This window comes from Dromiciops gliroides, chromosome 4 (assembly GCF_019393635.1).
Source record: "Dromiciops gliroides isolate mDroGli1 chromosome 4, mDroGli1.pri, whole genome shotgun sequence".
In the NCBI taxonomy this organism is placed as follows: domain Eukaryota; kingdom Metazoa; phylum Chordata; class Mammalia; order Microbiotheria; family Microbiotheriidae; genus Dromiciops; species Dromiciops gliroides.
Genome location: NC_057864.1, coordinates 467,584,319 through 467,601,272, shown reverse-complemented (window position 1 = coordinate 467,601,272; position 16,954 = coordinate 467,584,319). Strand labels below are relative to the sequence as shown.

The 16,954-nt window shown below is 44.6% G+C and overlaps 1 protein-coding gene across 1 annotated transcript in view; it reads right to left on the bottom strand.

Moving 5' to 3' along the window:
* Window positions 1-16,954, bottom strand: part of AKAP10 (A-kinase anchoring protein 10) — a 59,532-nt gene that overhangs the window by 15,968 nt on the left and 26,610 nt on the right. The window contains 11 exon segments of the mRNA XM_044005310.1: window positions 3,216-3,389; window positions 3,474-3,618; window positions 10,626-10,762; window positions 11,890-11,916; window positions 11,918-11,935; window positions 11,937-11,983; window positions 11,986-12,014; window positions 12,579-12,663; window positions 13,908-13,949; window positions 13,952-13,976; window positions 13,979-14,007. Of these exon segments, the coding sequence (XP_043861245.1) occupies window positions 3,216-3,389; window positions 3,474-3,618; window positions 10,626-10,762; window positions 11,890-11,916; window positions 11,918-11,935; window positions 11,937-11,983; window positions 11,986-12,014; window positions 12,579-12,663; window positions 13,908-13,949; window positions 13,952-13,976; window positions 13,979-14,007 (758 nt within the window).

Here is a 16,954-nt window from a genome sequence, read left to right as displayed (position 1 = left end):
GCTGTGTGACCCTGGGCAAGTCACTTAACCCCCACTGCCTCACTAAAAAAAAAACAAAACCAAACCAAAACAACGCCAGGATAAGAACAAATACACTCCAACACTATCTGTAGTATTTGAACTCAGCTCTTCCTGATTCCAGGCCCAGTGCTCTATCCACTGCACCACCTAGTTGTCCCACAGGATAGCTTACATAGCTCTACCTTCTTCTAAATCTACTCAAATAATTGTTTGAGCTTAATATCTGCAGTCTCTGATATTTATGCAGAAGAACAGTTCTCTCCCCCCCCCCCCCATTTTGGGGGTCTTTTAGACAATAAATGTAGAAAACAATTCCTACAGGAAAAGAAAATGCTGTGCACTCCTCAGTCACTATGTCTTGTCCCAGTCCACCACAGCCTTTCCCAAGAATGGCCAGTGAGGCTAATGTACTATCTTCCCTTTGAGCAGTTCACTAAGACCCCAAATACAAAGCTAAGCTTTTTCTGCTGTGAAAAGCTCATAGAAGGATTCAGAGAGAAATGAAGCCAATCCCATTTCAGGCAATTACGGGTTTATGTGTGAGCACCAGCTTCACTCATATTGTTGCTCCCTCCTCAGCTCAATTAACACCCAGGCTTGAAAGAAGCCAGGGCTTCCAGCTTTGCCCCACTGAGCCCTTTAGCACCAGACTGGTTTGAATCCCATCGCTAGCCACTAAGTGCCAAGGCACTAAACCTCTGAGTCAATGGAGCAAGATGAAAAGATTTTCTCCCAGAGACCACAGTGACTTTTTTAAAAGCAGGCTTTGGCTTCAAAGAGATTCCATGAGACTCAGTCTAGCTGGCTGGTATCTCTCAAGCTGGGAAGAGCCTATGGAGATGAAACGACCAGGAAATAGTCCTGGAAACAAAGGAACATCACTGCCTTACATTTACTTAGGAGATGGAAAAGAAGCCATCAGTGAAAAGAGGAAACTGATCCTCATTTTGGTCCTGCATAAAACTGAGCTGTCTGCTGACTGAAATGGACACACTGGCTTCAGTGACCTCCTAGAGCCAAATGTGAATTAATGCTAGGCTCTGTAATTCTTTCATTTGGAATAGCTGGAAAGTGCTCATAGGAAGCATTCTATATATTTCACTTTCACTGCTGAATCTCAAAGCCCAGGGTAAGATGGCCATTTGCAATATTTTATAGCCCATAAACCTTTGGAGGACCTAAATGCATCTAACAGGTGACACCAAGCTACCTTGTGAGTTCTGCTGGCAACACTTCTCATCTCTGCATAGCCTGACAAAAAAAAAAAAACAAAAACAGCTAGTCCGACAAGGTGAAAAGTAAGACCTGAGAGCAACCCACAGTCCGAAAGGTTAAAGCTGGGGACATTGGGGACACCCCCCACTTTTTAGCAGTATTTTCTCTGGGACTCTTTTGAACTCAGAGAACAAAAGGTGCCCTGGTTATAAAATCCTTTATCAAAGGATTCCTTTATCAAAGATGATTACTATGCCTGCTCTTATCAGCGTAGCAGCACCTCTTCCACCTTGTTCTCATGCCCATCCTAAGATGAGCTTGCCAGAGTGGGGGGAAAACTGGCCTTTAAGTAGGAAGGTCCAAGGAGGGTTGGAGTCACAGATGTTACCTACTGGCTGGCTAACCTTAGACAAACCATTAACCTATCCCTTTAACCCTAAATGTAAACTCATTCTCCATCTTCTCTCAATCCTCTTTTTTGCCAACTGAACCCAGACTGTCATTTCAACTAGTCTCACTCTCTCCAGATTCTCCCCATCCAAATCCTCCCCACATGGTTATAATGTAATCTCTCTACATCACAAGTCTAATCATATCACCCTGGGCTCAAAAACCGTATGCTCCCATATCCCTTACCAAATCCAATCCAAATTCCTTCTCTCAGGCTTTGGCCTACCTTTCCAGCCTGGCAGCCAACCATTCTCTCCTGCCAAATCCCTGTGCTGTCCCACCTTCCTGCCTCTATTCATGCTCTCCATTCAGGCCTCCAACCCCTAATTCCAATTCCTACCCTCCCTCCAGGGCCAAGCTCAACTTTCCACCTCCTCCATTGTGTCTTCTCTGATCTCCCCATCCAGAAGGCATCTCTCCTCCTCCTCTGCCCTCCTGCCACATTTTGCCTTGTGTTAAATCATTTAGGTACATGTCTCACCTCGCCTACTAGAAGACAGATGCTTCTTATTCCTCTCTATGCCCTTGCCCCAAGGAAAGCACTTAGTAAATGCTAATAAATGGTTTCTGACTAGATACATAAATGACACGTGGGAACCCAGTTCTAAAGCTACAAGGTGCTCTCTTCTCTATAAGGTTATTATTACAAGTCAAAATTATATAAAAGCCATAAAAACAGCTTCTCATATAGCAAAACAGAGAATTAAAAAGACACAATGTTTCAAGCTATAATAGCATTTCTCTTCCTTTATTCTACATAGACTCTTAACCATAGTTGTTTAACATGACTAATGAAATGTTTTACATTATTGCACAGGTATAACCTTTATCAGACCACTTGCCATCTTGGGGAGGGAGGAGGGACAAAAACTGAGAACACGAATCTTTCAAAAAATGAATGCTGAAAATTGTCTTTACACATAATTGGAAAAAATAATTTTTTTAAAAAACCCAAAATTTTAAAAGTACAGTCTTTAACTGCACATGTATAACCTAAATAAAACTGCTTGCCTTCTAAATGAGGGGAGGGGGGTGGGAAGAGAGGGAGAGAATTTGCTAAAAATTGTTTTTGCCTATAATTTGAAAAAAATATATATTTTTAAAAAGTCATTTAAATTTCTAAATTATCTCAGGTACAGCTGTCTGCATCAAAACAGATGAATTCACAGATAGGTTCATAGCTAGCTATTCGAGCAAAGTTAGGATGATATCATGAAGGGTAATGACCACTGCCTTTCACAAAACATAGCTATTGTGCCACAGAACAATGGACTAGAGTGACCCCTGGTCTGACCCAATGTGGGATTTCTTATGCTTTTAATGGCATCACAAAGAAAGCCACCTTCTGGGGTAACCAATGTTACTGTGCTGGTACCCTGAATAGTTTAAGGTGCATAGACTTCATTTCCCTGTTCATCTCTAACTCAGAAGGGATAAAAGGTCTAAAGAGTTCACTAGCAGACTTTGATCCGAAGGTTTGGAGTTTTTCATTTATAAATTCTATGTTCCAGAAGATGATCAGTTTGTACCTGAGCAGAGCCATCTGAACTACTTGAATGAGACTCATGATCAGAAGAGCTCCCAGAGCCAGCAATCGTCAGTGCAACATTTCCTCCTGGAAATTCATCTCCTCGTACTGAATGGATAAGGTCGTTCAAGTATTTATAATAAAGATTACTGGACAGGAAGCCAGGTAAGAAGACCTACAACGAAGCACAAGCATTCTTTTTTAATGAACAAGCAGAAATGGAACCGAGCTGGAGACCGCCCCTGAGGCCCTTGGTTACCTTCTCCATGGTTGTCCAGGCCTGACGCAATGGAGTAGTGAAACAACTTGGGAGCGGCCCTCCTTCCCTGCAGATGTTGGATTCAATTTCTAGTCTTACAAAGTCATCAAATCCAAGAGGATGTGTAGCTTGAAGGGAGAAGTACCTGCAGCAAGAAAAGAGAAAGACAGGCCATGGTGGCATGAGTAAACTCGATTCCAAATAAGAAGCCAGACAACAGGCCAGAAATGAACCAACAAGGCCGCCCGTCTCGTCCGCACGGTGCCATGATGACATGCCACCTGCTGCTGCTCTCTCTTCTCTCTTCTGGCTCCCTACTGCCACTTGAGTTCCCTCAGCTTTTCACAAATCCAGGGCCCCTGGTGCTCAGTATGGCTGGCACAACTTTAACTGAAACTCTGGAAGGACACTCAGTACTCACCCAGAGCCCAACCCAGAGTCAGAATTCCCAGGCATGAGTCCCAGTTCTGACTCTTAGGACCAAGAACAAGTCGTTTAACTGTTCTGACCCTCAATTTCCTCATCTGTCAAACTGGGATGATAATATTTGCATAAAACAACCCCCTTAGCTTGTGGTGAGAAGAATGCTTTGTAAACCATAAAGCACTCCATCAAGATAAGCTCTTCTCATCCTCCTCACCACGCTACCTTAAAACGAAGCCCTCAACACCAGAGAGGCACAAAGTCCCAAGTAATAATGAAGACATGTTCCTTGGGCTCCTCAGCTGAAGGCCGTGCTGCTGTTCTGTTCCCTGCCCAAACTTATGGGGAGAAGAAAGGGATGGACGAGGCAGGAGCAGCTGGCCACTGAGGCTTTCCAACATGCAGGTCTGTGTTCCAGTAAAGTACTTGGACAAACCATACTCAGCCCCCTCTTATCCCTTTCCAAAGAATCTTTCTAGGGTCTTCTGGAGACTCCAAATGACTAACTAGGAATCGATTCCCTATGGCAACTGTGTTTCAAGGATCCAATTGAGCTGGTGTGGGCATTTCCTCCACCATCAAAGACTAAAATCTAGGGGCAGCAAAGTGGCGCAGTGGATAGAGCACTGGCCCTCGAGTCAGGAGGACCTGACTTCAAACCTGGACTCAGACACTTGACACTTACTAGCTGTGTGACCCTGGGCAAGTCACTTAACCCCACTTGCCTCACCAAAAAAAAAAAAAAGACTAAAATCTCTCCAGCTTCTCTCTCACCCAATAAACAATGAGAAACAATGGAAAGTTTCTCAATAAAGAAGTGATATGATCAGACCTGTGCTTTGGAAAGACTATTACAGAAGCTGAATTAGAAAGAGAGAGATGACAAAGCCCTAACTAGGGTGGCAGCTTTGTGGACGGAGAAGGGATATTTGCAAGAAATGATGCAGAATCAACAAGCCTACAGCTGACTGGATGTAGGAAATAAGGGACCTGTGAGAGTGAAAAATCATCTTGAAGCTAAAAAGCCCGGGTGACTGGGAATATGGTAGGACCTTTAGTAGAAAAAGAAGTTGTAAGAAGGGGCAGGTGACAGGGGAAGGAGTGACTTTCACTTTGAACGTGGTGAGTTGAGGTAGCAATGTGTGATGAAATAATGAGATTTAGCACATACTCAAACGCCCACCTGGAGATTAATCTAGACTGATTGAATCAAGTGAGAGTGATTGACTGCTGATTAGCCTACTTCATGTTAATTGGATTGTAATCACACCTTGAGAACACCTTCAGAACCAATGGATTTGGATGATGCCAACAAATCAGCTTGAAGCAGTGTGTAAGGACCACCTCTGGTCCAGACCTATAAAAAGCTTCCACAATGAGTTTGCTGGAGAGAGTTCATGATTGAAGCAGGCTTGTGACAGAGGACTTGAGGAAGAACCAGACCAGGCTGGCACTCTAGGCTAAATAGGCTTTTTTCTTAACTTTCTGAACTCCATGGGAATATCTGTATGCTTTAATAAATGTTTAATGCCCAAGGACTGGTGCTAAAGCGTCTAATTTAAGGCGACTACAATTTAGATTTTAAACATCATAAATGAGACATACAGGAGGGAGTGCTCTACCATGCAACTAGAGTAATACAGTACCTGGCATATAGTAGACACTTAATAAATGCATGTGATGACTGGTTCAAGAGACAGATAGAACAGTGAATTTTCAAATCTGGGCGGCATCGAACAGAAACAGTCATTGAACTGGATGAGATCCAAGAGAAAGCATGTTGGAAGAAAAGAAGCCCAGGATAGTGTCTTAAGGCCCTTTGGATACATTAATACATCAAGGAGAATCGAGAAAATAGCATCATAAAAGCTAAAAAAGAGGTCACCCGGGCAGCTAGGTGGGTGCAGTGGATAGAGCACTGGCCCATGGAGTCAGAGTTCAACCTGAGTTCAAATCTGGGCTCAGGTACTTGACACTTACTAGCTGTGTGACCCTGGGCAAGTCACTTAACCCCAATTGCCTCACCGGAAAAAAAAGAAAAAAAAAATGGGAAGGTATGAACAAGGGGCAAGTTGTGGCAGGGCAGTGAGGAAGTAAAGGCAATCGGGGCAGATAGCCATCTCCTCCTAGGAGTCTGGCAGTAAAAGGGAAACAGGACTATGGGAGTTCAAAGTCAAGTGACAGTTTTTTAAGGAAGAGAGGAGAGCTTAGCATGTTTGTAAGTGGTAGGAAAAGCAAGCAATCACTGGAGAAGATAAGCAAGTGGGAATGATGTCTAATGGGGAGAGATGGGGAGAAGGTCCAAGAAGACACTACAGTGAAGAGGACCCAGGAAGAGGAGTAAGTTTTCCCAAGGAGAAGAGCCTCCTACTCGAAGATGGGAATAAAGGAGGCCAGGAAGAGATGTTTAGATGTGATACAGACGATACCAGGGCACCATCACTGATTCTTAAGCACAGGGGAGCAAAGTGATGTATTAGGAAGACTAATTCTGCAGCCATATACAGACTGTATCAGAGAAGAGAAGAAGGGAGACCACTGTATACTCGGCCCCAATACCTCATAGCCCCTATATAGAGGAGGAGAAACACAAAATGGCCACTAATTTAAGCTCACTTTCCCCAATATGTAGAGCTGTCAAAAGCCAATTCAATATATGAAACCATCTCTATTCCTCGTTAAAATCAGAGATTTCTTTCAGCAGGGTGGTAGAAAGCATCAGCTTTCTGCATCTATCCACCCATGTCCTGTTGGGACACCCCCAGGCCAGACCACCCGCTCCTATCAGGTGGGCTTCTTGAGACTCTCACAGGATACAACCTCAGGGCCTTGAACTACTGAATCACCTATCTCCCTCAACAGATCCTGCTCTAACGACTGGCATTTTGCCTGGCCTCCTCCCTCAATGGTCAGCATCCTCCCACTCCCATCCACCCCCTCTCCCTGTGCTCTCCCAATCTGGTGATTCTGAACCTGGCTGCCACTGTACAAACTCCATGTGCTGCTGCCCACTCCTTTCTCGCTCCTCTATTCCTATCCCCCTCAAACCCCCTCCATCAGATCTGCCGTCCCCTTCCCTCATGCTCTTCAGAATGCCTTCTCCATAATTAGCAAACTTTGCTTTCATCTTACAACTTGTCGTTTTTCATTCCCTTGATCATCAGGCTTCTGCTGTGACCTGGTTCCCCACTGTTGACACTGCATCCCTAGCCACTTTCTGGCACTGACCCCTTTCACCATATCCCAAGCTGGAATACTCTGAGCTTCCTGTCATCCCTGTCAGACTCTCCCTCTACTATCATCACTCAGGGACCTCGCCTCATTTAAGGCTCATTCAATCCAAATCTATCGCCCAATCAAGATTCTGGTATTTGCCATTTACCAGCCCCAGGACATTCTCCTAAATTCTGCAATGAGTTCAGTGCTTGGCCCACAGGCTCCCTCTCCTCCACTCCAACTTTTGCCCCAACATACATACTGATGTTCCCTCAAATACATTAACTTCCCAGTTCCTCAGTCATCTCCATCTCCATGACCTGCTCCCTCTACTGAACCTCAGACACACTGAGATGACCATACCTTGGCTCTTGCCATCACCCACAAATGTTCCCCTTTGCTACTCGTGAACTCCTCAACGTCTGTTTCTGATCATAAGCTTTGACCATCCCACTTTTCCCTTTGCCTTAAAGCACTTTACTGTAACCTCTAATCCCTTGTGCCCTTTACTTCTTTCCCAGCTCACCTTCCCTGAACTGGCTACACTCTCCTCCCTTTCACATCTTCATCTCTTGGTGAGTCAGTTCAATTCTACACTAGAAGCCCTTGGTCCTATTTCATATGGCCAATCATAACTGGCCAGACTCCAATATTCGTTCACTCCCACTGTCCTTTGCCTTTGCTCCTATTAACCTGCTGCTGAACAGAACTTGTGAAAATCACAACACGGTGCTGACTGGGTTCTCTGCAAATATGGGCCTGCCCTGCAGCAAGGAAATTGTACCTCCTTAATTGATGCAATACCCTGCTTAGCACAGCAGGGAGTCAAAACCTTTTCATCCCCCTCTGTCATACACTCAACTAAGGACCTCACTGAAAAAAACAAGGCTTCACTCACATACCTTCTCCCACTCTTCCCTCCCTTATTCATGTCTGACACGGGTCAGGTCTTTGCTTTTCTATGAGTCTGCAGTACTTAGCACTGTGGCTTGCATACAGTAAGTGCATAGTAAGTGCTTGCCCACTGACAGGACGTGGCCATCCTGCTTGCTAAGCCTTCTACAGGCGTCTTCGATCCAAACCTGGGTCTCTATTTGTCCCCCACCTTCCCTCTCCTCTGTGGCTCTCCTGGCCCAGGTGTCTCCATTTGCTTTCTTCTATCCTCTTAAACTCTTTGCAGTCTGGCTTCTAACTTCATCATTCAACCAAACTGCCAGTGATGTGCCCCATCTCCTGGCCTTGTCTCGGCTCTTGTCCTTCTTGACCTCTCTTCCTTCAGCCTCTTCTCTTGTATACTCTCTCCTTCTAGGTTTTGGTGACACTGCTTTCTCCTGCTTCTCCTGAGTCTTCCTACCTCATCTCCTTTGCTGTATCTTCCATAAGGTCATGTCCACTCCCCCAGATGCCAGATATGTATTCTTTCCTGAGTTCCAGTGCTCTTTGTATCACCAACGACCTCTTTGACACCTCATACAGTTGTCCCATAGACATCCAGGAGAGAACTTAGCCTCTGAAACCCTGCCCTCTTCCCAACCTTGCTACAATCTTCATTCTCAACTCTTCCCTCAGACTCACCCCAAAGATCCAATGTGCTGCCAAGTCTTATTCTTTCTAACTTTGCAGCATCTCTCATTTACATTCCCCTCTCTCCTCTGGTACTACTAGCACCCTGGTGCAAATCCTAATTGCCTCACGCCAGACTACTGCCTCAAGTCACTTTCTCCACACCAACTCAACTTCCTGCATTAAATACAAAACCCTTTGGCTTTTAAAGCCTTTCACAACCTGGGCCCTTCCCACCTCCTTTCCAGTCTTCTTGCACTTGACCCCTCCCCTCCATGTGCTCTAAGAAACAGTGAGGCTGGGCTCTACTGGCCCTCTTGTTGTACCATCTCTGGACTCCTGGCCTTTTCATTGGTTATCCTTGCTGTGCCTGGAATGCTCTGCCTCTGTCTCTCTGGCTTCCTCCAAGTTTCATCTCAAATCCCCCCTTCAAAAAGTGGCCTTGGGGGCAGCTAGATGGCACAGTGGATAGAGCACCGGCCCTGGAGTCAGGAGTACCTGAGTTCAAATCCGGCCTCAGACACTTAATACTTAACTAGCTGTGTGACCCTGGGCAAGTCACTTAACCCCAATTGCCTCACTAAAAAAAAAAAAAAAAAAAAAAAGTGGCCTTGGGGCAGCTAGGTGGTGCAGTGGATAGAGCACCAGCCCTGGATTCAGGAGGGCCTGAGTTCAAATACAGCCTCAGACCCTTGACACTTACTAGTTGTGTGACCCTGGGCAAGTCACTTAACCCCAATTGCCTCACTAAAAAAAAAAAAAAAAAAAAAGGGGCCTTGGGGCAGCTAGGTGGTGCAGTGGATAGAGCACCAGCCCTGGATTCAGGAGGGCCTGAGTTCAAATACAGCCTCAGACCCTTGACACTTACTAGTTGTGTGACCCTGGGCAAGTCACTTAACCCCAATTGCCTCACACACACACAAAAAAAAGGCGGCCTCTCTTGGTCCCTTTGAAATTAGTACTTTCCTTCTAAGATATTTTCCATTTACACTGTCCAACTCATATACATCATTTTAAAAATACTTAATTTTTTGCAATTACATGAAAAAACAATTTGTAACATTCATTTTAAAAATTTTGTACTGTAAATTCTCTCCTTCCCTTTCTCCCCTCTCTACTCACTGACATGGCAAGCCATTTGTTATGGGTTATACGTGATGTGCATAATTTTTTGCACATGATCTCCCCATTAGAATGTGAGCTCCTTGGGAAGAGAAAATGTTTTTGCCTTTCTTTGTATCCCCAGAGTTTAGTGGTACCTGGAACACAGAAAGCACACGTACACTAGTTCAATGACTAAATGACTACCTTTTAAAAAATGACATCAAAGAGAAAATGAGACATCTTGCTGTGTATTTTCTATGGAAGGAAACAGCTTGGATTCAGCAGGGGCCCAAAGCCTCCAGTGTTGCTAAAACCATTTGGTTTGGCCAGGCAGGAACAAAAGGGAAAAAATTTGCTTCTTGTTCCTGCAGATAATCCTGAGACATTGTATGCCTGAAGACTGCTAGACCAAGTGGATCTTGCTCTAATTCATCTATTAATCATGCTGTGGTTTATCAAATTTGTGGCAATACAGGTCTGCTATCTGCAGCATCTCTACCCAAGATACCCACACATTTCCAAAGGGCCCCATTCTACCACGTACTAGTGCTCTAAGTGCTGTCACAAGGTGGCGCTACAGCCATATAAGTTATTACAAAACGGGAAACACCCCAGAAGTAATCAAGGGAAACTGGGCAATTTAGCGGATGATAAGGGAACAGCAGCCTATATTCCATGGAGTGGGACACAGCCTGAGCATTTCCCTGACTAAAAGCTTTCAACTCCCAACTGAGGCCTTTTCCTGTGGGCATAAGCCTTCCAGCTGGACAGGTTTCCCTAGAAGTCTGCTTTTCTGCGCACATTCATCCATAGGGTCAGGTGGAATGGTCAAACAACCCAACTCACTTGTCATATAAGATCATGGCATCGTTCTGGGCTTCCTGACCATCATACTGGCCTTTTTTGGAGGCAAGCTGGGACTGGAAGTTATCGGCTGCCAACCAAAACTGTAAGATATTCACGGCATCTTCCTTTTCCATATACTGAAAAAGAAAAATATAATAAAGTTGGGGGGGTCCCTCTTACCACTGCTAGCCCACCCCCATAGACAGTCATTCTATTACACGATCTTGCAAACAACAAGCAAGATACATTCAGTGCGGTTATAGGCAGACAGCGTCTCAGGTTGAAGATTATGACACTCTCCTTTACAAAGGATCTATACCCATCACACTAGAAGCAAGATCAAACCTGCTGTTCTACTTTCATCGCATCAACCAAATCAAACATCCAAATTCTTTACTAGCAAACACACGGCCGTTTTCACGATCATACAGTGCCACAGCCCTCTGAATAAATGCTCCAGCCTTCAACTTGCAGCAGGTGAAGTGATAAAGAAAACAGCCAGCTAGCCTAGCGCTGCGGGCGGTGCGCATTCCCAAGGCAGCTGAAGACAGAACCAAGTTTGGTCTTGGAAAGCCGCTGCTTTGGAAGATGGGCCATCCTGGCTCGCAAAACTCGTTAGACTTGGATGAGTGAAATGTGTCCTTTGCTAAAGCCAGCTGAGAGCTTCCCAGTAAAAATGCCCCAACACGGCTCACTTACGCACTGCTTCTAGTTAATGCTTCACAGGGCACTGAAATTGCTCAATAAGCTAAAATTAAAAGAATGGTAGCACAAAAGGGTATTTACTAACAAGTCTCCTCCTCTGGTGTGTAGCCTGCAAATGCTATTTCGGGAGATCTAGTGCTGACAGGGCATGTTTACAGGATGTCCCTAAAACCTGTGAACCCATAACCAACACATTCCTCATGTTACTGATGGGGAGGAGACTCAGCTCGTGCGCATGAGTCACCCAACTCTTAAGTCAGAGCTGGGGCTTGGCCTCCAAATGAACATCTACACAAGCCAGCTTTGATGAGGAAGATGAAAACTTGGTTCAGAGCATCCCCCAACATTCTGGTTACATTTAACTTTTGTTTTCTTTCATCTAAGCATTAAACTTTTCGAATATTCACACCATTAAACAGAATGTATATCTATCTGGAAGAGAAACTAGCTTCATTCCATCGATTGTACTTTCACATTTCTTTTCTATGGGAAAGGCTTTCATATTATGGATTAGTGGGGCACAAATGCTACTGCAGGGTGGAAGGAAATGTAGATTTACCTCTGAGAAATAAAACAGGGCTGATTCAACAGAAGAGAATGTCAGCCCAGGTAAACAGTTCCACTGGTCAGCACTTCAATCTGGTATTTACAGAATGATGACTTCGTAAAAACTCACTAAAGTGCCTTGCACACAGACAAAATGGGAAAAATCTGAGGAAACCACAACCAAGACAGCTGCATCAGAACAGCTAACTCGCCTCACATTGATCAGGGTCACATGCAGGCTCTGTTGGTCTATGAACTCCAACTCTGAAGACATTTCCCCCCCCCAAAACTGTGGTGTTTGTCTGTTGTTTTTTGTAACAACACAGTATATACCAAAGTAGCAGATTAAATAAGCACAGGCCAAACAATAATGGAGAACCAGGGAATCCAATTCTTAGACTTTTATCACTGGTATGAAAGCCAGAGGACGGTCTAGTCACACAATTGCTTGAGCTTTAGAATCGAAAATTAGTATTTGAAACTTAGGTAGAAAAAAGATTACACAAACTGTTAAGTTAAAAATTAACCAACCAACGCAATTTGGCAATTATTTACGTGTTCTTCTTTCACAGGAACGAAAGCTATCCGGGCCTACAATTGAACTTGTAGGACTTTTTCATCGGCAATGTCGATTGCCAAGAACATAACCCGAAACCAAACCCCCCGGTGTCCAAAAGGTGGAAAACCTCCAAGTCAACTTACTCTTGTTCCATTGCATGAAATACTACGGACTGCGCCAAAATAAAGCAGTTGGGATCCACCTGTCCATCCTCCCCACAGATCTTTGCTGTAAAAGAGATTATAAATAACTGAACTCCAGGGAAGCCCAAGCTCCATAGAAACACAGTGCAGAGGAAGCACTTAATAAATGTTTGCTGACTGACTGATCGTCTTAAATGAAAACGGAAAATTGAGGGATATAATTAGATGGTTTAATTTTCCCAACACCACACTACTCTATCAGCTACTTCTCCTCTCTCTAGAACCCACCCCATTAGGAGAATCGGCCCATCCTAAGCTCCCGGGACCTCTTCGTGTGACCTTGGTCACACCTGAGGGAAGAGGTGCAGCCCCCGCCCACCTCACTCAGCACTGGTCCATGTTTCCCAAGAAGGGGGCACCACTACAAAAGTCAGCAGGTTTCTGTTTTGTGAAGTCAGTCATCAGTGGCGGGCTGAATTTAAATATTCTCTGCTCAGGGACTAAGGACTACTTGATAGGGAAGGGGAGGAAAGGGAGGAGGGGGGAAAACCCTGGTCACCTCAGGGCAGCATGGGCAAGGGCCTCTGACCCTGTGAGCTGTAGGAAGTGAGCCAAGAACCCAGGCATCCCAACAACAAGGTCAAAGTGCTTTCCACTACCCCATGAACAGCTTTTATAGACTTACTTTTACATTAGTTCTTTTGTGTGTGTGTGAGGCAATTAGTGACTTGCCCAGGGTCACACAGCTAGTAAGTATCAAGTGTCTGAGGCCAGATTTGAACACAGGTCTTCCTGAATCCAGGGCCGGTGCTCTATCCACTGTGTCACCTAGCTGCCCCAGACTCACTTTTCCAAATAACAATATCTGTGGTCACCACAGCTCAGAACATGGGGAGGGGAAAATGACAGATATCTTTTTGATGCAGGTTACAAAAACTGGGTCTAGGGGGCAGCTAGGTGGTGCAGTGGATAAAGCACCAGCCCTGGATTCAGGAAGACCTGAGTTCAAAACCAACCTCAGACACTTGACACTTATTAGCTGTGTGACCCTGGGCAAATCACTTAACCCTCATTGCCCCCACAAAAAAAAAAAAGAAAAAGAAAAAAGAAAACTGGGTCCAACACATGCAATAGGTGTCTTTTTAAAAAATTTTATTTCTTTTTAATTTTGTTTTGCAATAGGTATTTCAAATGAGATATACTAACATGCCAGAGAGCATTCTGAACAGATCAAGGGAAGCTCATATATCCTAAATTCTTTAGAGATTCCTTTGGATTTCTGATAGTAAAAATCAGTACTGTGTAGTCTGGGCACACAAACTGGCTTACCTACTATGTCATTTCTCATCGCCTCTGTTATAGGTATTGGTTAGCAGCATCTGGAGATATGTATTTGGTTAAAAGTACTCTCCTGCATCGCGTTCTATACCTGAGGAGAAAAACAAGACCAATGGCGTTTAGAAAGCAAGACGCTCACTGGATGGGCACTGGCTGGATGTTAATTACTCCTGGTCCTCTGCACAGTCCCTTCCATTATCCCTGCACTGCTCTTTCTGGCCTGTGCTGGATCATTGCTCTTCCCAGATTCTGGGTGATGATGGTCTGTCTTCTTGACTCATATGTCTTGTCTACTTTATTTTCAACCCATCCCTGACACCTGTCAATGCCTCCACTTAGTGCCTAGCAGAGGGTGACACACAGCACTCAGCCTCATTAGGAGCCAAACACCTTCACTAAAAAAGGCCCCCGAGGCTCTGCCTCTGGGGAGGGGTGGGCAGCAGTGCTCTGCGTGCTGTCATCCGAGTACGCCTTGTGTGGGTTAAGGGAGCTCTGGAGAACATGCTAGCCTGCGTGCCAGCACTGGAGAAAGCTGCATCCAGGAGTACCTGCTGAGTGCCCTCACCAAGTAACTGAGAACTCATTCCCAGGAACAAAAGTCAAGGAGACAGGTCTCATTTACATGGACATTTCCTGGGCACCTGCTCTGTGACAAAGCTTTGTGGGCAGAGGGTAAGCACACTGACCAACGACCTTCCAAGGAGTGGCTTCTGACATAGGACTTCAAAGGAAATGCCAACCAAATGCTCACAGTAGAGAAAAATCTATTCCAAGTAATAACAGGAACTCTGGGGGGGCTCATTATAACAACACTGGAGGTGAACAGAAGACAGCGCCCCTGCCACTTTGGGGGTGGAGGCGGCCAAGGGCTAAGGAGAGCTGGGCTACAGTTCATAAGTAGCAAGTTTCTGTGACCTGGGGATCCAAAAAAGCTCAATTTTTCATCTGTGCTATTCAGTGACTTAAGAATTAAGCAAAGTGACACGGATTACAAACAAAAAATTCAAGTCAAAAAAATGCTTTCATGCAACTTCTTTTAAAAAAAAAAAGGAACATGAAAGAAAATGCTTCAGCTTCATTTTTGAACTTTAACTGAAGAGCTGCCCTTTGGGAAGCTGCTAGAAAGGGAAGTACACTGCAAACATCCGAGGACGTTAAGATCAAGTGGCAGGGGTCCTTGCATTTTAACTCTCAGCTCCTCTTCCTTCCTCTTTAAATACGACAGGCCTCAATGCAAAAAACCTGTGTGAGCATGTGAAACTGCTCAGTTAGTTGTCTAGTATTTAGTTCAAAATAAATGTATATCCATTCAAATGAACACAAAAGACTAATAAGCACATTAACCTGAAGCCTTGCTTGTTTTCCCAAAGTTTTCATCAGACTTTACAATATCCCAATATGTACACTTGGTTAAAAGTTCCTTAAATCTGAAGACATTTTAGCTGTCTCATGTGACCAAGCCATGACATCTCGTTATAAATAGATCTATTTTGGACTGTTTCAGAAAAGCTCTAAGCATTCAATCCCAATTAGGGTATCAAAAGCAAAAACAAAATGGAAAGGTTATGCTTGGAGTATCCAGTTCAATAGAGGCAGTGAAGCAGAGTGGATACAGCTGGCCTCAAAACAAGCACTAAGTTCAAGTCCCACTTCTACATACCAGCTGTGTGACTCTGGGCAAGTCATTTTACAAGTCAGTGCCTTAGACCAGAGGTGTCAGACTTGACACCCTCAAGCTCACTGGGCAAATGCAGATTAAAACATAATTGGGTGGGGGCAGCTAGATGGCTCAGTGGATAGAGTACCGGCCCTGGAGTCAGGAGTACCTGAGTTCAAATCCAGCCTCAGACACTTAACACTTACTAGCTGTGTGACCCTGGGCAAGTCGCTTAACCCCAATTGCCTCACTAAAAAAAAAAACCCAACATAATTGGGTGGATAGAGCACTGGCCCTGGAGTCAGGAGTACCTGAGTTCAAATCTGGCCTCAGACACTTAATACTTACTAGCTGTGTGACCCTGGGAAAGTCACTTAACCCCAATTGCCTCATTAAAAACAAAAACAAAAACAAAAAAACATAGTAGGGAGATTCAAGAGAAACATGGTTAGAGGAAGCTGGGTTCACCCTTTCTAAGAGGGGCAGGCAGGCAGTACAGTGGTCAGGAAATCTGGATTCGAGTTATCAGCTGTGCAACACTGAGCAAACAAGAGCTTCAGTTTTCTTATCTGTAAAATAGGGCTAAGTACACCGGCCCTGCCTATTTTACAGGGTCATTGTGAGGGAAACTGGCTAAAATACACAGACACCCTCCTCACAGGAGTTACACTGGGGTTAGTGCATGGACCAGTTCTCATCTCTACTATGAGATTAATTAATTCATTAACACCTGATTAATCAACTTCTTTCTCAGTGAAAAGGGGGGCTGAGAGAAGTATCTTCTGCTTTCCTCTTTATTGGGAAGAAAAACAATCATTTCTATTCCTGCCTAGAGCTGACCAGTCAGAGAGAAAATAAAGAAAATGAAGATAATGATGACGACGGCTGACAAGGATGTGGTGCTTCTTGTTATTCAGTCCTTTCATTTGTGTCCTAGTGTCTTTCTCTCAGTGACCCTGTTTTGGGTTTTCTTGTGTGGTTTTGGAATGCGCTGCCATCGCTTTTTCCAGTTCATTTTACAGATGAGGAACAAAGGCAAACAGGGTTAAGTGACTTGCCCAGGGTCCCAGTGACCAACTCGTGAGTGTTTGAGACTGGATTTGAAGTCAGGTCTTCCTGACGCCAGGCCTGGAGCTCTATCCACTGTGCCATTTAATCTTCACAACCCTGCAAGGTAGGTCCTATCATATTATTAGATCCATCTTATACATGAAGAAACTGAGCAGTTCCATGCTCTTCCCCGGGTCAGGCCACGAGTGTGGGAGGGGGGATTGAAGTCCAGGTCTCTCCTGACTCACATCTTTTTATAAGTACACTGCACTCACCTGTCTCAAAATCTATGGGCTCTGAGTTACATCCAAAATTATCATTAAAAGTAAAT